General features: G+C 38.7%; 2 protein-coding genes across 4 annotated transcripts in view; both read right to left on the reverse strand.

The window, feature by feature from the left end:
- The window catches only part of LOC111466826 (transcription initiation factor IIF subunit alpha-like), a 6,391-nt gene extending 4,779 nt beyond the window's left edge, over nt 1–1,612 (reverse strand). For both annotated transcript variants that reach the window (XM_023111464.1, XM_023111463.1), the window contains exons 1-3: nt 1,412–1,612; nt 854–1,052; nt 523–681 (exon numbers count right to left, since the gene is read on the reverse strand). In XM_023111464.1, coding sequence (XP_022967232.1) covers nt 523–681; nt 854–1,024 — 330 coding nt within the window. In that variant the 5' untranslated portion in view covers nt 1,025–1,052; nt 1,412–1,612. The remainder of the gene's footprint in view (nt 1–522; nt 682–853; nt 1,053–1,411) is intronic.
- Nucleotides 1,613–2,934: 1,322 nt separating this feature from the next.
- The window catches only part of LOC111466813 (sterol 3-beta-glucosyltransferase UGT80A2), a 28,538-nt gene continuing 5,871 nt past the window's right edge, over nt 2,935–25,601 (reverse strand). For both annotated transcript variants that reach the window (XM_023111443.1, XM_023111444.1), the window contains exons 2-14: nt 25,378–25,562; nt 22,435–22,674; nt 20,887–20,998; nt 10,257–10,427; nt 9,359–9,422; nt 9,154–9,211; nt 8,851–9,028; nt 8,596–8,726; nt 7,299–7,401; nt 7,139–7,215; nt 5,439–5,486; nt 5,185–5,334; nt 2,935–3,437 (exon numbers count right to left, since the gene is read on the reverse strand). In XM_023111443.1, coding sequence (XP_022967211.1) covers nt 3,270–3,437; nt 5,185–5,334; nt 5,439–5,486; nt 7,139–7,215; nt 7,299–7,401; nt 8,596–8,726; nt 8,851–9,028; nt 9,154–9,211; nt 9,359–9,422; nt 10,257–10,427; nt 20,887–20,998; nt 22,435–22,674; nt 25,378–25,562 — 1,685 coding nt within the window. In that variant the 3' untranslated portion in view covers nt 2,935–3,269. The remainder of the gene's footprint in view (nt 3,438–5,184; nt 5,335–5,438; nt 5,487–7,138; nt 7,216–7,298; nt 7,402–8,595; nt 8,727–8,850; nt 9,029–9,153; nt 9,212–9,358; nt 9,423–10,256; nt 10,428–20,886; nt 20,999–22,434; nt 22,675–25,377; nt 25,563–25,601) is intronic.

Here is a 25,601-nt window from a genome sequence, read left to right on the forward strand (position 1 = left end):
AAAAAAAAAAAAAAAAAAAAAAAAAGATGAGCAATAAGCAACAAACAACTAACTTCAAGGGAGAACAAAGAAAAAAAAAATGCAACAAGATATTAATCAAATGCATCTCCAAGGTTAAAGCTGAATTATGGTTAACACAAGGTAGTATTTAAATATTGAACATGAAGCATATAATTACATGGTCCAACATATATGTACGCATTAAAAAAAATAGAAAAGTGCCAATTAATACAATGAAGATACGTTTCTGTACTCTACTGTGGCAGAAGGCCCAAGAAGTGGCAAAAAAAAATGCACGAGACTCCAAGTCCATAAGGGAACATTTATCTGTGTAAAGAATGTGTATCCCTTTTCATCTTTGATGAAGTATAGCATCAATTACTTTCGCCCTATTTTATCTCAACAGTTAATAACTTCTAAAAGAAAAATAAATATCATGTCAACAGTATCCAGGCTTCCAAAACAATAAACTATACAAAGACAAACTTAAGAAAGGAAGCAAAATAAAAGTCAACTAAGTACCCGAAGGGCATCCGTAAGGTGGCGTCCTTGTAGACCTTCCTTGTAAAGAGACCATTTATTCTCAGCGTTTTTCTTCTTTGAAAAGTTCGGCAGCCCGCTCATGAACCTACCAATGCAGTAGTTCTTGTCGCTACTTGCACTTGATCGAACATTGTATTCCTAAAATGAAGTTCATCATGTACTCTCAAAAAGACAAGGCAGACAGTACTCAATCCACGCTATTATGAAAATTATTAAATTTGTCACAAATGAAAAGTCCTAATCACATGAGTACAAATTTAACACATTCAAATCATCACGCTACTTAAGAAAGACGAGGTAGAGAACGAACTCTTATTAAGCGAGTTAGGGTAGCGCCACAGTCATAACATTTTCCCTTGTTCTCAGCCATAGTTTTGCCACAGGACAAGCACAATGTCATGTGCTTACAATTGCTCCCATACAGCTCCGTCGTGGATCCGCATCCACTGCACGATGGCTTCAGCATCAAATCCAAAGACATCGCGACCCCCTAATTCAGCCACAAAAATCTACAACACCCAAGAAAAATCACGAATCACCAAAGAATCCCTTTGTATATATATATATATATATATATAATCTGTGAATGTTTGGGCAGCTTAGCTTGATATTCTCACCCAACAACTGCGCCTTCTACGTTTGGTTGCTAAGATAATCAGTAAGATATTATATCACAGCTTAAATCTTAGGTTGGTGATCACAATCAATCCATTAGCTCAAAACCCTATATTATTTGCATTCCCCTCACCACTAGGCCAAGGTAGTCAAAAAGAATTCCTATTAGAAACCTAGGATTTTTTTTCCTTCAAATAACAGCCAAAACCCACACAATTTAGGAAGAAACCAAAAGGATGGAAAGATTTCTTACCGTAAAATTGCAGAAGCAGGGCAAATTCGTGCAAAATTCTCCTCAATCTCCAGAAATTAGACGATATAACAGAGAGAGAGGAAGCTAACAGTAGGAGCAGAGAGAAATTTAAGGGAGGAACCGAAGAGAACAGAAAGAAAGAAGATGAAGAGAGCGAGGAGAATTTTGAGAAAACCGCAGGCGAAAACGGGAATGATACTATGATTCGTAGTTTCTACCCTTATAAATAAAAAATAATAATTATAAAAATAAATTAAACTAAATTGAAAATGTCTATACAATTTTATAATAAACAAAAGTTTAAAAATTAAAAATAAGATTCACAGAACAATTTTCAAATTCATATCAGATAGATTGGGTTGGATTGATAAAATTATTAAGATAAATATTTTTTTTGTGGTAATATTCTATATCGGTAGAGAGGGAGGAACTAAACATTTATTATATGGTGTAAAAATCTCACCACAATTTTAAAATCGTGGAGCTGATGACCATACGTAACCGAATGGACAATTATTAGCGATGAGCTTGAACTATTAAATGATATTATTGTCAGACACTCCACAAAAATATTTAGTTATGGAATATATCTCTGATATTCTTAATCAAATCCATTAATATTTTTCGATTTGATTTGATGGCAAGTATATTTTATTTTATTTTCAAGATTTAGTTAGTTTATATTTTGTTTATGGGTGATATTAGATAACTTGTATCCTATATCAATTAAGATTGAACCTTCATCCCAATTCTATTTCTCATTTTTTATCTGTATTGTTTATTATGTAATAATATTTTCAAATCTATTCACGGTATTGTGTTGACAGAAATAACCTGGCCCTACCTCTAATTGGGATCAATGTTCACCCCTCTTTATTTTCGATTGGTCATTCATTGAGTTAACTGTGTCGGACACATGTCATCATATAATTGGTTCATCATACCATGTGATCTAACCAATAATCAAAAGTTGACCACACGTGCAAGACCTCTTTCTTATTTGACCTCTGATTCGAATGATTGAAGAGAGGTGTTCGAAGCTATCCTTTTGAGCCATTCATTATAGACACTTTGAAACGCTAAAAGTTAGTGACTTTATTTATTTTCTTCTCGAGATAATACCTATCATATATATCATTATCAATACTCATACAAACCATAATGTTGGTATATCAACACACATAATTAGATAATCAATGTTATCCATTTCTTCAGTAATACAATTATGCATATCAAAAGTGTATCAACATTCATATAAGGTTTAAAATGACAAACATTCCGTCAAAAATTTAAACACAACAATTCAATACGAGAAACTAAACACAAGGAAGTATATAATGATATACAGTTGTGAAGAACTTCGTGTTCATTCACCGTGTATTGCACTTTTGTTTTCGACCTCCAAATTTTGCAAACTTTTTCAAGCATCCCTTTTCAATTTGCAAAGTATGGACGACTTAAACACAATTCAAATCTCTTTGTAATAATCATTTGCTTGTTCTTGAAACACTAAGAAATATACATACATACATACATATATGTATATATATTGAAACAAATCACCTAAAAACCTGCACATATGTACTTCACAATCTCAACAGATAGCTCAAAAAATATACATTTGAAAGTGGGAAAGAGATGAATGAAATTACACGTGAAATGCTTAGAAAGAACACTGATAACAGCAAATAAAAATGTGCAAAGCGCCATTCTCAGGCTATATAGAGATTATCAACATTATAAACATTTACCTCATGACATACCCCACTGCTCAGGACATTTGCCCATGTTTCACAGCAGGGGCATGCCATATCTGTTAATGGAAGGTCATGTCGACGATATCCCGCACACCATCGAATCAAGAACAACCAAAGCATCTACGCATAGAGAAAACGGTCGAGTCCTCTGGCTCTGACTCCGGTTCGGTCTTTCTTGGACGATAATGCTTGAAGAAGGCTTTCACAGCTCCTTCTACTCCATCCTCGTTCTCCATGGCCTTGGCAAGCTCGACAGCAGACTTCTTTACCTGGAATGATACATAATTTCCTAGAGTTACTTTGATACATAATTTCCTAGAGTTACTTTCTCTCCTTCTGATGGATGAATTTCTCCACCTTACACTAAACACCATAGTAATAATTTCTCTTTCCTTTTCGCTAAAGGATACCCTCAAACCGATGATTATAACTATGAGGCTGACGACAATACGTAACGGGTCAAAGTTGACAATACTTGCTAGCAATAAGCTTGGGCGGTTACAAATGGTATCAGAGCCAAACACCGGGCAGTGTGCCAGCAAGAAAGTTGGGCCCCCCAAGGAGGGTGGATTGTGAGATCCCACGTTGATTGGAGAGGGGAACGAAGCATTTTTTATAAGGGGTGGAAACCTCTCTCTAATAGATGCGTTTTTAAACCGTGAGGCTGACGACAATACGTAATGTGACAAAGCGGACAATATTTGTTAACGGTGGGTTTAGGCTGTTACAAATGTGATTTATAATACAGAGAGACTAACTACCTCTCTTATTTAATGAAATCAAACAAATATCTCTTAATTTAAGACTAGGAATTACACCAAGATCTTTCCTTCAACAATCTCGAATGCATAATGCAGAAGTACTACAAATGGAATACTAAACAGAGGATCAAAATTCCGACCAGTCTCTGTATTGAAGGATTTCAGTCTTAGTATTGAAGGATGGGTCAGACTGTGTTCATGGGAAGTTCGAACTTCAGTTTACAATAGAAAGCCTTCAGATGTATGGCTACCCCTTAGATAGTCATTTAACTGCTTAAGATAAAATATTTCACTGAAGGTAAAAAGATGAAAACAAAGCCAGGTCAAACATTCCACTGAATGTTTTTCTATAAGAAATGAGCAAACAGGACATGAAAATTCACAAACCAATGATGATAAGTAGAGAACCTACCACCGGATTAATAACTTTTTCTTTTCAAAGTTAGCTGCTTTGAGATCCCACATCGGTGGGAGAGGAGAACGAAACCTTCTTTGTAAGAATTTGGAAACCTCTCCCTAGCAGACATGTTTTAAAAATCTTGAAGGGAAGCCTAAAAGGAAAAGCCCAGAAAAGACAATACCTGCTAGCAGTGGGCTTAGGCCGTTACAAATGGTATTAGAGCCAGACACCGGGCGATGTGCCAGCAAGGACGCTGGGCCCCGAAGGGGGGTGGATTGGGGGGTCCCACATCGATTGGATAAGGAACAAGTGCCAGCGAGGACGCTGGGTCTCGGAGGGGGGTGGATTGTGAGATCCCACGTCGATTGGGAAGGAGAACGAAACATTTTTTTACAAGGGTGTGGAAACCTCTCCCTAACAAATGAGTTTTAAAAACATTGGGGGGAAGTCCGAAAGAGAAAATCCAAAGAGGACAATATCTGCTAGCGGTCGACTTGGGCCGTTACAGTTTTCATGGGAAGTCCGAAGTTCAGTTTACAATAGAAAGTCTTCAGATGTATGGCTAGACATTAGATAGTCATTTAACTGCTTAAAATGAAATATTTCACCGAAGGTAAAAAGATGAAGACAAAGCCAGTTCAAACATTCCACTGAATGTTTTTCTAGAAGAAATGAGCAGACAGGACATGAATCAAGATTCACAAACCAATGATGATACGTGCAGCACCTACCCCCAGATTAATAACTTTTTCTTTTCAAGGCTATCTGCTTAAATTAAATGACTGCTTCCCATGGTTCCAATAATTTTAATAAGCATAATATGTTCAAGACTTGTTCAACTTGCAGAAAGATTACCATTGGATCTAGCATGAAGTTTATGGCATTCACCAACTTGTTAAGTGAGAACTCTTCAACGGGGATGGGTGCAGGACCAACTCCTCTAGCATGTACCTGCTCGCCCCAAAACGGTTGATCTCCAAAGAAAGGAACGATCGTGGTTGGGCACTAGAATGAACAGAGACGGAGACAGAGACAGAGACGATAAAAGTTAGCAATAATCAATCACGTAGTGCTAAAAAAAGACAAGTTTTACAATGCGATGCCATTACAGCAGCTTTTAGTCCAGCAGCTGTTGTTCCAGCACCTCCATGATGCACCTGTAAACAAGACAATGTAGGGGGGAACCCTTTTAGATGCAGGAAACAGGTAAGAGAACCAGGAAAACATAGTCAATATGCTATTAGCCATAGCATAGGATATCCAGCCTTCCGTTCGAAAAAGTTGGTTAATTTTCTTAAATAACCATTCAAGAGCGAAAATAGTGAAAAACAACTGAAGTATTTGTGAATTTTGTTAGGAATCACACATCTCTAAAATGGTATGATATTGTCCACTTTGAGCATAAGTTCTAATGGGTTTGCTTTGGGCTTTCTCAAAAGGCCTCATAAACCCACTGAGGATGTATTCCTTCCTTATAAACCCATGACCATTCCCTAAATTAGCCAATGTGGGACTCCATCTGAACAATCCTCTCCTTGAACAAAATATACTATAGAACCTTCCTGAGGTCTATGGAGCCCTCGAACAACCTCTCCTTAATCGAGACTCGACTCCTTCTCTGGAGTCCTCGAATAAAATACGCCCTTTGTTCGACACTTGAGTCACTTTTGACAGCATCTTCGAGGCTCACAATTTTTTTGTTCGACATTTGAGGATTCTATTGACATGGCTAAGTTAAGGGCATGCTCTGATACCATATTAGGAATCACGGATCTCCACAATTCTGTTTTACTTGTTATTCAAATATAAGATATTTTAAGCCATAGTTTATTCGTATCCACCTTATCAATTCTTTCGGGAAACTTCGGGTTTCTAGAAAATCTCTACAGCTTGAGACTGGTTATCCCTACCTTCGTAGCATTTCATCATATCTTGTTTCCTATCAGAAATGGGAAAAAATATCCATTTTAGATTATCGGTTTATGAGGATCCCGATCTCCCTGTCCTGTTAACATTTTCTTTATTCATTAATGCAACAAAGTTTCATTTTTCCCCAAATTTTAGACACTCACAAAGCGTAGAGAATAAAACAACCACCAAAGTGATGGGAAAGAAACAGTATTTTAGCCTCTCTTATATATAAGAGACAACTAAGACTTCAGACCCTCTGTTACACTTGCTTGAGATAAAAGCAACACCAATTAGTTCTGAAACATCGTGATGCTATTTCCACTCAGAAAAATTAATTAATCCACTATTCTAAGTCAAGATCCGGTTAGGATCGCACAAAAGTGCACACACGATCAAGATGAACATAAAGATAGGAGAGAGAAAATTTAAGAAAAAATATTGGCTAAAGTTTTTATTGATGATTTCAGGTATGTACACCAACCGAGAATACAGAGAATGAAAAAATTACATTTTGAAAGCACTCGGTATATATATGGTTTTCGTTTACTAAATATAGATTTAATAGATTTAACCACCTACAAAATATAATATCAAATATCTACGTATATCTATACCGGATCTTTTACTATAAATAGGCATCAAGCTCCTTGTCCCAAGAGATCCATTATTCTTCCGAAAAGAAAATGTCACAAGAAAAGGGTCAAAATATTTTTTAATACAAAAAAAAAGAAAAGAGGAGAAGAAATGGGAAACGATAATATAAAGAAGCCTAGTTTATTTGTTTTATCGGCTTCTTTCAGGTGAAGATTATGTTTCTTTGAACCGTACTTTGTATAGATCTCTTATTTGTAATGAGGTATAATAATGTTCTGATATGAACTCAACTACATATACTCACCACAGCCTTGCATTGTAAGAATAGCCAATCATGAGGGCAGTTGTCCAATAAATATACAAAGTCCTTTGGTTCTTCCACTGGAAAAAAAATAAAGTTTAAGCTAAATAAATTAAATCTTCCAGACGCCGTATTTCCAGGCAACAAAAGTTAAGAAACTTACAATTTCCGAGACCGCCCCATCCTTTGTTGATGATGCCTCTCTGTCTAGTAAGTTCCAGCGCTTTTACAATTATTTGGGTCATCTTTGCAGGTTCTTGAACAGGCTGACATACAATGAAAACTAGGTTAAGAACGTGAGAAGACCATTTACCTAAAAGGCTGTATCTTGAGAATCAGATAAACAAAAATTTGTATATTCATGAGATGTTTCTAGATGATACTAACAATTCTAGATGATTCTTTTCTCCTTGAGACATTTGTATTAATTAAAGTGCTTTTACTCACTCATCTTAGGCTTCTACGTAACTATGTTGGTTGTTTTTGTAAATTTTTTTCAATTCCTTTCGGGAGTTTGTAACTTCAAACATTTTATTCTTTTCATCAATCGATGAAAAATTTGTATCCGGTTCAAGAGTGGGAAAAAAACAATGCTCCACAGTTGAGAGCTTAAGACCCCCCAAAGGTGTTAGATGAGGTGGTATCAGAGCCAGACACTAGGTGATGTGCCAGTGAGGAGGCTAAGCCCCAAAGGGGGATGGACACGAGGTGGTGGGCCAGCAAAGACGCTGGCCCCCAAGGGGGTGGATTATGAGATCCCACATCGGTTGGGGAGGAGAACGAAGCATCCTTTGTAAGGGTATGAAAACCTCTCCCTAGCAGACGCGTTCTAAAAAACTTAGAGAAACCCGAAAGGGAAAGCCCAAAGAGAGCAATATCTGCTAGAGGTTGCTTGGGCCGTTACAAAGTGTTATAATCTTAGGAAAGGAACCTGCATTCTTAACTTTCATCATTGATTATTGAGGCAGTCCGAATCCTAACCTTCCTTCAAGGTTGATTCCCAAATTGACTATGAATTTTAGTGTTTCTTAGTTAGGAGATCACATCTTCCTAACTTCAGTTCACAAGGATTTTCACATCTTCCTAACTTCAGTTCACAAGGATTTTCAAACAGTGATAGGTTAGGAAAATGAAAGAAGAGGAGGCGAAATGATGGTGCAAAATGGAATATTTGCAAGAAAGGAATTAAAGGATCTTCCAAGAAGAGGGCACCAGAGGATTAAACGATTTGCAATCGTCACCACTATGTTTACCGAATTAGCCGGGACATCACATTGAAGTTTGTACAATTGATTCATGATGGAAGTTTCATTTCACAACCAAATAAAATAAAACAAAAATCTACCAACTCTTTTATGACTACTGCCCCAATAAAAGGGGAGCTTTTGATGCAGAAAAAATATCAACTTTAAAAGGCTGAAATATCAAATTAAATGGAAGGAATAATATGAAATACTCACAAGGCTACCAAAACCGATATAAATGGGCTTGTCACCAGCCTTAAGCCAATTTACGAGCGACTCAGGAGGTTCATAACTTGATGCAAGATCAAGGAAGCAAAATCCGACCACGTCCACCTTAGGCCCCCAATCTGAAAAAAAACCCAAGTTTAAAGCTAGAATCATAAGATTCTATGTGCTTGATGATCAAGAAAAAAAGTAACTTGTTAACATTGCTTTACAGTAGAAAGAACAACTATCATTACAAGATCGAACCTTTTGGTTTAGGAACAAGATGTGGGCTCCATATATACCCATGTGGCACACTTGATTCAGAGGCATGTGAACCACTTAAATAAGTAACAGGTCGTAGCTTCAGCCTTTTCTTTCTAAGATCGTTAATCATGTCCCGTATCCCAAGCCAAATTAAGGAGTCGACAATTTGATACGAGAGCTGGAAATTAAAAAAGGTCTAAGTCAAGTTATGTTCGATGAAGGCATAAAAAATGAAAAGAGGAAAAAAAATTGGTATGGTGTGTGTGTGTGTAAAAGCAGAAGGCAACGCCATAATCGAACTACCCGATAGCCAGCCTGTTGCTTGACACGGGATAAAGGATGAGGAAATTCACTTGTTGGCCTGGCAAGAGGAGGAAATAGCGCGATTCAAACTCTCTTACATGGCATATAGCTCAAATATAGGTAAATATTCCACAATGTGAATCAATTATAGTATCTCCAGATTGTCAAAAAAAAAAAAAAAGTACACTGTGTCGGGCAAACTTACGTCCATGGCATTGTGAAAAATATGTGAATTGGAATTTTAAGTGCCTCTGCTACATGAGTATGTCCTACAAAAGCATTGAAGAGGTTACGGCAAAGAGTTTCTTCACAAGAACAACAAAGAGAGGAAAAAGGATAAATGTGCCGAAATCTTGCCAACCTCATTCAAAATTTCCTCTGCCCAAGATGAGAGAGAAGTAAAGAGGACTAATACTTTCCACATATATCAAGCAAAAGGATAGTAAATAACAGAATGAAGAGAAGGTTGTTGAGGATTGTAGGGAGGGAGTCCCACGTTGGCTAATTAAGGGAATGATAATGAGTTTTATAAGTAAGAATACATCTCCATTGATACAAACTCTTTTGGAGAAGCCCAAAGAAAAACCATAAGAGCATATACTCAAAGTGGAAAATGTCGAGGTCTTTTATTCCTAACATGGTATTAGAGTCATGTCCTTAATTTAGCCATGTCAATAAAATCCTCAAATGTCGAACAAAGAAGTTGTGAGTCTAAAAAATGTAGACAAAAGTGACTCAAGTACCGAACAAAGGGTGTACTTTGTTCGAGGACTCCAGAGAAGAAGTCGAGCCTCAATTAAAGGGAGGTTGTTTGAGGGCTCCATAGGCCTTAGGGAAGGCTCTATAGTGTACTTTGTTCGACGAGAGGATTGTTGGGAGGGAGTCCCATGTTAGCTAATTTAGAGAATGATCATGAGTTCTATAAGTAACGAATACATCTCCATTGGTTTGAGGGCTTTTGGGGAAACCCAAAGCAAAGCCATGAGAGCATATGCTCAAAGTGGCCAATATCATACCATTGTGGAGAAGTAACAAAGTAACCTCGCTCCTTGTTTGTTCCTCGGAAAAAAAAAAAAAAAAAATAGTTAGTGGCAAGGTCTTACCGTAAGCTGGTGGGTTGGCAATGATAGCTTCTGCGTTAAAGGCAATACCAGTTTCAGGATCAGGTTCTTTGCAAGCTGGAAGTAGCGAATAAATGATTTCCTTCATTTGATTCCTTTGAACGGGTATTTCAGAAGGCCCCGAGGGCAAGAAACCTTTGTTTTTTACCATGTCTGTTGCATAAGGGTAATACAATGATCACAGAACTATTAATGGAAAACATCTGTTTTAATTCTCTAAAAGAAGTTACAAAAATGAATTGCATAAATATTCAATCATTCGAATGATTATCGGAAAAATATTTAAGTCATTACGTTATACCTACGCTCAGAAGCAAAGGCAACTTCAGACAGTAAATACAACACTTAGCTTCAAAAACACTGTCGAAGGATTAGCTCTAAACTCTAATTTTCAGATGAAGAATTGGACGGTACCATAAGAAAAGCCGCTATGTAAAGCTATTTCGTAGATTATGAGTCCCCAACCCTACTATAGCGGAGTTACCAAACCATAGAGTGTTCCAATAGGAGTGAGCATGAGAGAGACGAGCAACATCCGTGGAAGTACTCCAACAAGAGTGAGCACAAGAGAGGCAAACAACGCCGATTGAAGTGCTTCAAGGGGATAGTATGCGTGAGTTATGTGTTAGGACTGCACGACAACTCACACACTCAATCTCAATGTAGATGAACATAGAACAAAAGAGAAAATTGAAGAAGAAATATTGGTTAGAGGTTTATATTGATGACTTCATGTATATACAGTAATATAGAATATAGAGAACGCAGAAACTACATCTTCAAAGCACTACTTAGGGAGTATATATATAGATGGTTTAGTGTACCATTCATAAGATTTAGTTGTTTACTATATATATATGATCATTTACGGTATATATCATTTACCATATATAATCTTAATATGTATAACCATTGAGTGAGCCATAAATAAGTAGTAGGCTCCATAACTTAACAACTCTCCCACTTGAAGACAAGAATTTCATTCTCAAACGATTCTCATCACCACTGTCATATTCATTGCATCAGACCAACTAAAGCTTTGCACAACCTCAATTTTCCAACATCAACACATTTTGTCACCATATCTGCTGGATTCTTTGCACCTTTTATATTTTCCCCACACTCCGACTATCTGTACAAAGAATCTTCTCGTGTTGCTTCTAGCCTAATTCTTCCAGATAGTTTGTCATCCATATCTTCTTCTTTCTAGCTTCATCTATTGTCACGTATTCAACCTCAGTAGATGAAAGAGCAACATAATTCTAAAACCTAGACATCCAAATCATCCCATCATTCATGGCTTGCTTCCACTTGGTTGTATCTCCCAACTGTAAAGGCCTCATCAAAGAATTCTAGCTCCCTTTCATTAATCAGCAATAGATAGTGTAATGAGCCATAGATAGTGTAATGAAGGTGAATATCTATCTAGTGCTCAATTGGTTCTGAATGATCATCTCTATCTATCTAGTGCTCAGTTGGTTCTGAATGATCCTCTCAACACCTACTCAAGTATCACTTGCTCCACCTTTGGTTCCTTAGCAATAGTCTCAGAAGTTTCTTGTCATGACCCAAGTTTCGAGGCTTCGAAAATCGGACCGTGACCAATAAGACGAAATTGAAAACAAATAAAAATAAAGAAAGGAAATATAAGAGGCAAATCCATTAAAGACTTAAAACCGAAGACAGAGAAGTGAAGTTAAATTTTCAAAGAATAAAAAGGGATACAAATATAAAGAAATTTGCAAAAGACTCCAAAAAACTGAAAAGGAACTTGACGCTCCGGAACGACCCCCTCTGTGATCATACAACTCTCGAATGCTCCTCTACCTCAACCGGCAGCCTACAAACACCTGAAAAAAAAAATAGGAAAGAATGGGATGAGTATAAAAATTATACTCAGTAAGCAACCTACTTATAGGCTCTCATCGCATTCTAACTCAAAGAGAATTCCCACGATCTTCTAATTGGCTTTAGGACGTTTGGTTCTGGTCTTAGTCTCTTTGGGGCTCGCCCCTTGGGACTTGCTCTATGGAGCTTTCACTGGTTCTCCGTCCTTTCATTTGATACTTAAGGGTCCCTTATCCTAAGTTGACATGACCGACGTCTCTCTATGAGGCGCTACCTTTACATGGCTATCTGAGACTACATGGTATCTAGCGTAGAGGTGTGCTGAGTACCTCCTAAGCCCATGACAGTCCCCTGGGGGGGGGGGGGGGGGGGGGGCGACCCAACCCGNCAGCTAACGGGTTGTACGACGTGGGGACACATTTCCCATGCGAAACGACTAGGAGCAGTAAGAACTGATCAGGAACCTCTGGTTCCCCCATGGAGCTATAGAGACCGTTCAGACAACTAACAGTCTAAGAACACTCATAAGGTACTTCTTTGCCGTGGTAATCTGTTAGATTCCCAGGGGAAGGTTGTATCTAGACTGGGTGACTTGTTGTCCGACCTACAAACCCTTAGACTCATCATAGTAACAGGTCATGGAAAATAACAGAGTGTGCGAACCGCTGTCTAACATCATCATATATAATTCATGCAAATTAGACATGCAAACTCAACGGTGCGATAGCCTCCATCAGGCACTCGGAAAGCGGAGTTTGCGCTCAACGGGGCGATGTCATCCCTCAAATACCCGAAACGTGAAGTTCACTAATTCAACATGAATTAAACATATGCATCCGTATAGCAGAAGCTTAAAGCATACAAGCAACACTCAGATAAAACACTCAATACGCTCATAACAATCGATCTACCTAGTCTCATTTATGGAAAGCTAATCTAAGACAAATGTACTAGCATGCATGCAATCCAAGCAAATCTTACAAGTATTTCTTCCTAAATACCGGGTGGTGACTTACCTGGTTGACGCGTGCCCTTTCGCTAGCACTTCTGCACAAATAGCATGTCCAAAAATACTGATTCTCTTCAATTAGGTCAATCACATAAAAATATGATTAGAATTGAAATTGGGATAAAAATTGGAAAACATAAGTCGAATGGACGGAAACAGAGACTCACACGCTCCCACGCGCCGAGAGAATGTTTACTTGCGAGCTTCACCCATGAGTACCGCGCATGCATGCTTTCTGCGTAGTCGCGGTCCAGGCGCCTTGGTTCAGGTCGGTTCGGGTCGCGGGTCGACTAGAGCTGCCGCGTGTCGATGGTCGTATAGAGCCGCATCGCTCCACTCTGCGTGTGACGCGCTACTCCACGCATCAAGTGACACGTGTCACTTTTCCGTCGACGCGCTCCTCCCTCCGGTTGACACGTGACTCGCCGGAAAATTTTCTCACTCCTTTGTTCTTGGAAATCGGCTCAGATCTTTGCCTTCGGACTAGAATTCCAGCTAGTTTTCTCATGAATCTTGTGGAGAATTCCCTTTAGATGAACATATCAAAATTTCAACCCTTGATTCACAACGGAGAGTTCTAGAGGTGAGAAAAGCGATCAAGATCTTACCTTACAGATTTTCTCGATCTCTTGACAGAAAAAGGGACTCCGAACACCAACATCTTCTTCTTCCTTCCAAAAAGAAGTCTTTGTCATTAGATCGTGGCTGGAGATGACTTCCATGGTGATCCGATGAGATTCGATGATTGCTCTCACTCCCGAACTCTCTTTTTACGTTTTTTCTTCCTTTGCGTCTATGGTGCTACGGTTTCAAGGACCCCTATTATGGTTAGAGGTGCAAACCTACCTATTTGCCCCTCTTTTGATTTTAACTTTATTATTTTTTTATTTCTTTATATATATATATATATATATATATATATATATATATATATATATTAATATTCAGGTGCTACAAACTTTCCCCTCCTTAGAAACTTTCGTCCCTTAAAGTTGGCGTCTCTTGAAAGAGTTTAGGATAGGTCTCTCTCACATCTTTTTTATGTTCTCGGGTTGCCTCTTCATTTAGCTGGTTACCCCCCTGAGACTTTTACCAAGGTGGTCACTCTGTCACACCAACGCTTTGTGTCCCCGTCTGACACAATAGAGACTAGCACCCAGCAGGCGAACAGAGTTTCCAGGAACTTAAGCAAAGGTTGGAAACTGCATTCGTTCTAGATGGGCCAAACAACCTTGTAATGTATAAAGATGACTCGTGTAAGGGCTTAGGGTGCGTGCTTATGCATAAGGGTAAGGCAGTAGCTTACGCTTCAAGGCAACTGAACACCCGAATATTTAAATATATATATAGATAAAATAATAGGGTTAAAATCAAAAGAGGGACAAATAAGTAAGTTTGCCCCTCCAACCATTATAGGGATCCTTGAAACCCTAGCACCATAGTCGCAAAGGAAGAAAAAACGTAGGGATAGAAAGTTTGGGATAAAGAGCAAGAAAACCGCCGCCGGAATTCATATCAGACCATCATGGAAGTCGTCTCCAGCCACGACCTAATGACAAGGACTTCTTCTTGGAAGGAAGAAGATGTTGACATTCGGAGTCTCATTTTCCGTCAAGAGATCGAGAAAATCTGTGAGGTAAGATCTTGATCGTTTTTCTCATATCTAGAACTCTCCGTTGTGAATCAAAGGCTAAAAATTTGATCATCTAGAGGGAATTCTCCACAAGATTCATGGAGAAAACTAGCCGAAATTCTGGTCCAAAGGCAAAGATCTAAGCTGATTTCCAAGAACGGAGAAGAGAAAAAAATTTCCAGCGAGTCACGTGTCAACTGGCGGGAGGAGGAGCGCGTCAGTGGAAAAGTGACACGTGTCACTCGATGCGTGGAGCAGCGCGTCACATGCAGAGCAGAGCGATGCGACTCCATACGATCGTTGACACGTGGCAGCTCCAGTCGACCCGCGGCCCGAACCAACCCGAACCAAAGCGCCTAAACCATGACTACGCAGAAAGCATGTGTGTGTCACAGTGCATGAGGATGTGTGGTGGCGCGTGGGAGCGCGTGCGTCTCTGTTTCTGTCCGTCCGACTTCTATTTGCCCGATTTATATCCCGATTTCAATTCTAAACATATCTTTATGTGATTTAGGACTAAATTAGAGAAAAACCGTATTTTTGGACACACTATTTGAGCAAAAGCGCTAGCGAAAGGGCACGCGTCAACCAGGTAAGTCACCATCCAGTATTTAGGAAGAAATACTGGTAGGATTCGCTTGGATTGCATGCATGCTAGTCCATTTACCTTAGATTAACTTTCCATGAATGAGACTAGGTAGATTGATTGTTATGAGCGTATTGGGTGTTTTATCTAGGTGTTGCTTGTATGCTTTAAGCTTTGGCTATACGAATACATATGTTTAATTCATGTTGAATTAGTGAATTCCGCGTTTCGGGCACTTGAGGGATGACATCGCCCCGTTGATCGCAAACTCCGCTTTTCGGGTGCCTGATTGAGGTCATCGCCCCGTTGAGTTTGCATGTCTAATTTGCATGAATTATGTGTGATGATGTTAAACGGCGGTTGCGTGCACACTTTGTTATTTTCCATGATCCGTTACTATGATGAGCCTAGGGGTTTGTAGTTAGGAGCAACAAGTCACCCAATCTAAATGCAACCTTCCCCTAGTAATCTACCACGGCAAAGAAGTACCTTATGAGTGTTCTTAAATGGCTAGTTGTCTGAACGGTCTCTATAGATCTGTGGGGGAACTAGAGGTTCATGATAAGTTCTTACTGCTCTTAGCTGTTACACATGGGAAATGTGTCCCCACATCGTACAACCCGTTAGTTGTACGGGAATGGGTTGGGTCGCGCCCCCCCAGGAGACTGTCATGGGCTTAGGAGGTACTCAGTGACACAATCGCACTTTTAAAGGCAGCGGACTAGCGATTGTGCGGCACTCACTTTCCAACGACAAGTGAGCTAAGCCAATTTGTACTTGCGTCGCCTACGGCCAAGCGACGTATGATCAAGCCGCTAGCCTCGGTTTTAAAAGAAGGTTTTGGAAAACGAGGGTAGAGAGAGATTTTAGAAAGAGAGATTTTTGAAAGAGACGTTATATAAGCAAGCAAGAGAGAGATAACAACGGCTTAGCATATATAACCTTGGGTAGGGAGAAGTTGACAACTAGTCATATCCCCCTATAGTACATTTTGAGGCATTTCATGTCTGGCAGGCCTAGACATGATATTTTTGAGGCGTCATACGCCCTAGAACTACAAAAGTAAAAACACTAGAATGAAAAGACATGACAAGGGTTTGGCTTGCCATAGGCATGCGGCCATGGGCAACACGCCCTGGACGAGCATGACCGTGACACTCAGCACACCTCTACGATAGATACCATGTAGTCTCAGATAGCCATGTAGAGGTAGCGCCTCATAGAGAGACGTCGGTCATGTCAACTTAGGATAAGGGACCCTTAAGTATCAAATGAAAGGACGGAGAACCAGTGAAAGCTCCATAGAGCAATTCCCAAGGGGCGAGCCCCAAAGAGACTAAGACCAGAACCAAACGTCCTAAAGCCAATTAGAAGACCGTGGGAATTCTCTTTGAGTTAGAATGCGATGAGAGCCTATAAGTAGGTGGCTTGCTGAGCATAATTTTTATACTCATCCTATTTTTTCCTATTTTTTTTCAAGTGTTCATAGGTTGTTGGTCGAGGTAGAAGAGCGTTCGAGAGCTGTACGGTTATAGAGGGGTTCGTTTCGGAGCGCCAGTCCCTTTTCGATTTTTTGGAGTATTTTGCAAATTTCTTTGTATTTGTATCCCCTTTTTATTCTTTAAAAATTTAACTTCTTTGTCTTTGGTTTTACGTCTTTAATGATTTGTCTCTTTTATTTCCTTTCTTTTCTTTTAAATTCTTTATTTTTATTTGTTTTCGATTTCGTCTTTTTGATCACAATCCGATTTTCGAAGCCTCGAAAATTGGGTAATTTCTTGAATACCACTTGTTTCGTTGTCTCGGAACCTTTCTTCTCTTTGTCCTTGTACAGGACATTTTCATCAAATGTCACATCACAATGTTTCAAGATTGTTTTATTTTTGTCATCTCAAAACTAATACCTGAATAGGACAGAACCATAACCTATTAATTAGCACTTCACAACCTTAACATCCAGTCTGTCTCTCTTCTTTAGATCAACATGAACATTCGTAATGCAACCAAAAGTTCTCGAGTGAGATTACTTAATTTCTTTCCCACTGTCCATACCTCTTCTGGCCACTTAAATTCTAAGGGTACTGATGGCCTCTAAAGTTGTTGTATTTACATCAACTCAGAATATCTTTGACAATCCATAATGAATCCCCATACTCCTTGCCCACTCATTCAATGTTCTCTTCATCCTCTTTCAACAATATCATTTTGTCTTGTCTTACCGGAACTACTCTCATTAATTTATTCCCCTCAACTACACAAAATGCTAATTCTAACTTGTCGTACTTTCTTCCATTGTTAGACCTCATGCATTGGATATTCAAACCGATTTTATTTTCAACTTCAGCTTTCCACTTCTTGAAGACGACAAACACATATGACCTGTGTTTCAGAAAATAAACCCATACTTTCTCGCTAAAATCGTCAATGAAAGTGACGTAGAACTTGGATCCAAGTGATGGAATTGGAGATTGTCCCCAAACGTCTGTATGGACCATTTCCAACCATACTTTCTCCAGTTCTCTAGCAGCCTGAGAAACTAACTCCTTTCGCAGCATGCATCTTCATTCCTTTAACGCTCATATGTCCAAGTTTATTATGTCAACAGCAACCATGTTTATACACCCTACAGTGGTGTATAAGGTTCCATATTTTGTGTCACGTGCTACCACCATAGAACCCTTCACAACTTTCCACTAACTCCTTCCAATCCCTATCCAACTGACCAATATAAATTAAATTCTTCTTGAGACCAGGAAATATTCCAATCCCTGTTGAACATATGCTATCCAACTGACCAATATAAATTAAATTTTTCTTGAGACCAGGAATATATCTAAAATCTTTCAATGTCCATTGATTTCTTGTTGGAGTTTGTATGCAGACCTCTCCCTTTCCTTTAATCTCCAAAAATTTGTTGTTGGCAAGATACACTTTCCTAAATTTTTTAAATTTGAAATTTTGAAACCATTCCTTGTTCGGAGATGATTGAAAAGATGCACCTAAACCCAAAATATAGAATTCAGTCGGCTTGTCCACACTAAGGATTAGAGCATCCTCATATATCTTCATCTGAATATACACCATCATGGTCATCTCTAGATTTGTGATTATTTTCCTTCTTTGTTTTTGTACACTATGTTGGAAAGTGTCCTTTTTTCCACAATTCCAACATAATGAACATTATGTTTGTCCGGCATGGAGATGTTCTTTGTTTTTTTTTTTCTTTTATTGGTCATGTACGTTTGGCCCTTCGAATTACTTCTTTCCCTTCGATCAACACTGAGAGCATTGCCTAATGAATCTCCAATTTTTCGTTTGCGAATACTTTTATTAAGAACTACATCTCAGATTTCATCAAACTTCAATTTCTTAGATCTCCGAGAACGGTTGATTGCAACATCAACAATATCTCATAACTCGAGTAAAGATGACATCAAAATCAATGGTTTAATTTCATCTTCGAAACTAATTTCCACAGAGCTCAGTTGACTTACAATCATATTAAATTCATTTATATGATTTCCAACAGATTCACTTTCAAACAAATGTAGATTAAACAATCTACGCATCAAATACACCTTGTTCATTAGAGATCCAACGTTGCCTTCTTGATAATGTTGAACGTCACAATTTTGGACATCATCAACCGGATTAATCCTAGAGTTTATCGATCCTTCAGCTTCTACTGCTGCAGGGTCAAGGTATCCGGCTTCACCCCAAACAAGGGTTCGTGAAGATCTTTCTAGAACAAATAATCTTCAATCTACATCTTCTAGAAACTGAAATCGAATCCATCAAACTTCTTGATTCCAACTTTTTAGCTTTCCATCTTCACAGATCGTGGTAAATATCTCTTAGCTCTGATACCAGTTTTTAGGACCGCATAACAATGCACACACTCAATCTAGATGAACACAAAAAATAGAAGAGAGAGAATGCAAGGAGAAATATTGTTTAGAGATCTATATTGATGGCTTTAAGTATGTACAATAATAGAGAATAAGGGGAAGCAGAAAGTCCATTTTCAAAATACTACCTAGAGGTATATACAAGGTTTAGCTTACTAGATATAATCATCTACTATATATAACTATCTACTATATATAATTATTACTATACATTGGTTTACTATACATATCTATTTACTATATATTACCATTTACTATATATGTCATTTACTATGTTTAACCATTGAGTAAGCTATAAATAAGCAGTAGACTCCATAACCTAACATTATGTGCTCTCACGACTTCAACGAACAGATGTGCTAACAAAAGAGAACTTCATAACTACCATTGATAACTTTATTCGGAGCCTTCATAACTACAGTTGACAAATTTATTTGGAGTATTCACACCTATCTTGGACAAATTCACCATGGACAAATTTATTCAAAACCTTCCTACCTACCATTGACAAATTTATTCGGAGACTTTAGAGCTACCCTTGACAAAAAAATTTCGGAGGCTTCATGGCTACCATTGACAAATTTATTCCAAGTTCATAGCTACCGATTGTTCACCTTAACCAAATTTATTCGGAGCCTTCATAGCTACTATTGACAAATTTATTCGGAACCTTCATAACTATCGTAGACAAATTTATTCGAAACCTTCATAACTATCGTTGACAAATTTATTCGGAATCTTCATAGCTACCATGAAGTTGTGCCTTGACATTGAAGTCGTGTCATCAAAGTCGTGCAATCAATATTGCACATAAACCTATCAAGTCCTCAGTTAAGTAATATATTCATTCTCAACTTGAGGGGGAGTGTTGAAGAATTAGCCTTAAGTTAGGAGATAGGTGTGAAATTCATGAGTTAATATCCAAACAGAGAATGAATAATATCTATTACTCAGTTTGAGGGAGAGTGTTGAAGTATATTTGTGTAATCCCATTCAATAATAGAAGTAGTCAATCTCCCTAATCTATTTGGTTGGATTTATTTAGATTAGTTACCTGATCTCTGAAAATAAAATATGAAAAACAGCCAGCTAATTCAGACGTGCAACAAATACCATATACAAATTATAAAGAACTGTTCATAGACAATCCAAGGGCTCCTAAGATCATGAATCTGTGAATCAAATATGAACTGTGAAGATAAAACTTGAAATGAAAAATATAAATAATAAAAAAACCAAAGAATTACCAACAGAGCCATAATGAATACATTTCCACCAGTTAAAAATAATGGGAGGTCTAATCAGTTCATTTTCATCAGATTTTTCATTAACGCAGGCATCAGCTTCCTCCTCTGGAATCATCTTTTTCAAAATTAGTAAATAGCTTGGTTGCTAATTAGAGATATGGAATTAAGATGTTGTGTCAACAATACTTATTTTTGCATTTGGTTTGAAGAAGATACTTATTTCGTAGAAGACATCGACAACAAACTAGTCATTCCCCAATCATTATCTCATTTGTGATGGTTCAAATTTAATTTCTATGACCTCTAATTTATCCCATGCTTGAGCTAAGGAAGATGTTAAAGCATAGGCCATCAAACTTAAAAATATAGAGGTGAACTTACAGCCAGCAAGAATCTTAGGATCTCCACCAAGAGCAAAAAACTCCAGCCCAGCAGTTAAAACAAACTCCTTGAAATTTGAATGAGTAGCAAGTCTAACACGATGACCATAGTCCTGCAATCATTGTAATTGCCCATGAGAACAAATTACTTCAAAAATGTTGAATAAAAATGATTGATTCGCACATTCATTATATCATTTTTAACGGGAAACGAATTTCACGGAAACGTTCTCTGTAGTTTGTTCTTATGTATACGTGCTTTCGCTATTGAAAACTTACTCGGGTTATTTTTGTGTTGTAAAAATACTGGATTTACATGTTTTACTTGTTTTGTAGGAAAATGTTATGGTTTTATGACTGATTTTTTGAAGTAAATGGTCTAGGTCAGTGGTAACTACTATTGTGAATCGAGCTCTCGATGAGCGGGTGTTACAAGTTTCAAAAAACCCGGAAGTTACTAATGGACTCTCAAATTGACTATGATCGTCGAAATATGGTAAGTACATATAAAATGGATAAAGAAGCCTACAATCAGCCTACAAACAAAAAAAGAGATCTCACGCTTCCTTTTAAGAAGTCTCTACCCCTTGGAATAATTTTCAATTTCTTTCCGGCCAAGAATAGCAAAAGATGCCACAACACCTAAAAGACACTCTTCTTGTCTTTGCAGAAGTGACCACCAAAAAGTTCGAGTATTAATATTCCATCTCGGTTAAGAATTATGACTCTCCACAATGGTATGATATTGTCCGCTTTGAGCATAAGCTCCATGGTTTTGTTGCTTTGGGCTTCCCCAAAAGGCCTCATACCAATGAAGATGTATTCCTTACTTAAAAACTTATGATCATTCCCTAAATTAGCCAATGTGAAACTCCCTCCAACAATCCTCCCCTCGAACAAAATACACTATAGAGTCTCCCCTGAGGCCTATGGAGCCCTCGAACAGCCTCCCCTTAATCGAAACTTGACTCCTTTGGAGTCCTCGAACAAATTACACCCTTGAGTCACTTTTGACTACACCTTCGAGACTCACAACATTTTTGTTCGACCTTTGAGGATTCTATTGACATGGCTAAGTTAAGGGTATGGCTTTGATATCATCTACCCTTCAGATTTCGAAATGATTCTAAGCAGCTTTATAAATTAGCTGATTCTGAAAAGCCTTAGAGATTCTGGAATCAATCTACTCATTTTTTTTAAACTATCGAACAATTTAGAGACAGAAATTGAGAGTGGGCTTCCTTTCTCAGTAGACTTATATTTCTATTACCTTCCCTGTGAGAATCTGGACTATTAGAGTTGGAGCTTACCTTGGGTGTTTTTTTTAATTTTTATTCTTCAGTAAAACTTCAACTTTCTCATTGATATAATAAAAAAAAAATAACAAAACCAACTCTTAAAAGAGGTGAAATAAAGCAAAGTACAGAGCAAAAGGAAACAACCAAAAGGTCGGAGGTGACTAAAAACGATTGATGAAATGCTCCAAACATGTTTGGAAGTAAATAGTTTAGCAAACGAAATAAAGGGATACTCATAGAAGCTTACGTACCTGTAGACGCTTTCCGATTGCTACAAATGGCTGTACATCTCCACGTGTTCCAACAATAAGCATTACTATTTGCAAAGGTGGAATATCTTGGAGGTCGGTTGCTTCAAGAAGTTCTTCTTCAATAATATCATGAGAGACTTCCTTTGGACCAATGCCAAGAGGTGCTGCAACGTCTACAGGGATTTCAAATTCCACAGTTCCATCATCTTTCACTGTCGCTATTCTGTTTAACAATTTCAGCTGTACAGGTTTAAAAAGTTAGATTAGGAAAACCTTACTCAAGGAATTTTACGCAATTAACATGAATGAGTGCCTGGTATTAAAAAAATTGGACAAATTACATCGGACCTTGAGGTTCGAAATTTCTATTTGGTTCTTAAAAAGTTTCAAAGTGACTTTAATCCCTATTGATTTACCACCTTTTCTCAATCTCAAAGTGACTCATCATAATCAAAGTGACTCATCATCGCATGCTTAACATGAAAAACATCACTTATAATATTCATGCAATCATCATACTCATCATAACGCCGTCAAACATATCAAGTACATCATACATCGTAATAATAGCTCATGTACATTATCATGCATCATAGCTCATACATCATAACTCATACATCATCATAATTCATATATCAATTTCTAGCTTCCTGTATAAGGTCATTTACTTGGTTGGCCTTAGTCGGACTACTCCCTAATTTAATTAGGTAAGTTCTCGTTCCTGCTTCAAAGATTGTCGGGGTTCGTTTCCTATCACACCGTTCGTCACCTTTTGTTAGTATTTCACAATTTAATTTTTAACCCAACTAATAACTGTGAAATACGGCCTAAAATGGCATTAATTACCTAAATCGAGACTGAAAATAGGTTCGGGAGGGACGAACCGTATAAACCAGGCTAAAATTGGAAAAGCTGAGTTGAACAGTTCAGAAAGCTGTCAGGAGCCGCTGGAAAGCCACCGAGCCGAATGGCTGCTTGCGCCGCTGGGTGACACATGGCTGCAGCAAGGTGAGCCACAACAGCGCAGGCGTCTCGGGTCAAGGCGCAGGTTGCAGACCAGTTCAAGTCGCGGTTCGGGTTAGCTCGCGAGTCATCGACTATAGGTGGGCTGCTAGGCTTCGGTTCACGGGCTGGGCCGCAGGTGAGTTTGGGTCGTGGGTTAGCAAGCTGGACTGTGGGTCTCAGTTGTAGGCTAGACTCGGTTTTGGGTTCTCGGGTTATCGGTTCTCAAGTTGCAAAGGCGTTGCACTGGGCTTGCGGCATGGGTCGCTGCAGGTCATGCTGAGCCGGCACGGTTTGGGTCACAAGTATCTGGTTTGAATCCAACCCAGATCGGATGGAGTCGTCTTCCTTACCCGACTCAACGCGATTTTTCCAACGCCGATTTCTCTCTCCTCTGCGTGATGGTTTCTGATGTCATTTTCCGTCCTTTTTCTTCCTCTTCCTCTCTATTTGCTTCTCCTCCTCTCTCCCACGAAGTTTCGTGGTTGATGGACGTCGGTGGAGGTGAATCAGGGATTGTCCAAAAATTCAATTTCTGAATTTCCTTCTTCGACGGTGACGACGACGATGCACGGCGTGAATCTGCTTTGGGTGAATATACTAAGGTCGGTGAGGGCTTTCACGGTTGGTTTGCTCAATTTAGGCGTCGGGGTTGAGGTTTTTCGACTTGTTGAAAAACTTCAGGTTTCTTTCTCTCTCTCGATTTTTCTTTTCTTTCCTTCCTCTATGCAGGTGGTCTGAGGAGTTGGCTAAAGGCTGGAGGAGGGAAGGAGTCTAGGGCGTTCCGCGAGGTCGTGGTCATGTGGGATCCGAAAATTCCAACGGTCGCCAGAACTTTCGCATCCTCCGACGACTTCCGACGACCTTGCATTTTCTTTTTTTATATATTTAACGACCCAGATCCACCGCCAGCAGATATTGTCCTCTTTGGGCTTTCCCTTTCGGGCTTCCCCTCAAGGCTTTAAAATCCGTCTACTAGGGGAAGGAAGGTTTCCACATATTGTCCTCTTTGGGCTTTCCCTTTCGGGCTTCCCCTCAAGGCTTTAAAACGCGTCTACTAGGGGAAGGAAGGTTTCCACACCCTTATAAATGGTGATTTGTTCTCCCAACCAATGTGGGACATCACAATCCACCCCCCTTCGGGGCCCAGCATCCTCGCTAGCACTCTTTCCTTCTTCTAATCGATGTGGGACCACCCCCAAATCCACCCCCTTTGGGGCCCAGCGTCCTTACTGGCACACCGCCTCGTGTATACCCCCCTTCGGGAAACAGCGAGAAGGCTGACACATCGTCCGGTGACTAGCTCTGATACCATTTGTAACGACCCAAATCCAGCGCCAGCAGATATTGTCCTCTTTGAGCTTTCCCTTTCGGGCTTCTCCTCAAGGCTTTAAAACGCGTCTACTAGGGGAAGGTTTCCACACCCTTATAAATGGTGATTTGTTCTCCCCAACCAATGTGAAACATCACATTATAATACTGATTCGCTACATTTCTCTTTAAATATCCAGCTTTGTCTGGGATGAATATAATAAAATTTCCAAGACTTTGTTCTTTCAAGATCGGATATAATATCCTATTTCTCCATTTCAGTTGAATAAATTTTTCAAGAGTGAGGAATCCTCTGGACAAAAGAAGAAAGTACATAGCATAGGAGGTATATTATACTGCAAGCTTATAAAGCATCTAGACGAGGTCCGTTAGATTCAATAATCAAGGAGAGGCTGATTTACAGGGAATTAATTAAAATTCATCATTTGCACCAAATAGATATCTTCCTATAAACCTAAAAAGAGCTATCTAAATGAAATTATGTTTAAAGAAAAATAAAGAGGAAAAAGAGAACAATATAAAACATCTAGGTGGAGCCCTGCAAGACTAAATTGTAATCTGCATTATACCTTACGTTAGGCAAAATAATTTGTTTCCGAAGTATAATACCTTTCTATGAGCCGAAATATTGTCATCAAAAATTTTAGCTGCCTCTTCAGCAAGAAACTTCTGTTTGTGCACCTCAGTTTTTGATCTTTCCAATTTAGGCTGGCTCAAATCAGATTCCAACTGGTCAATATTTGATTTTTGCATTGGCATGGTGTTGACTTTAAGAAGAGTCTTGCCAGAGATACCTGAATTAGGAAAAAAAAATCATTTATGCCAGTTCTTTG

Source organism: Cucurbita maxima, unplaced genomic scaffold (assembly GCF_002738345.1).
Source record: "Cucurbita maxima cultivar Rimu unplaced genomic scaffold, Cmax_1.0 Cma_Scf00032, whole genome shotgun sequence".
NCBI lineage: Eukaryota > Viridiplantae > Streptophyta > Magnoliopsida > Cucurbitales > Cucurbitaceae > Cucurbita > Cucurbita maxima.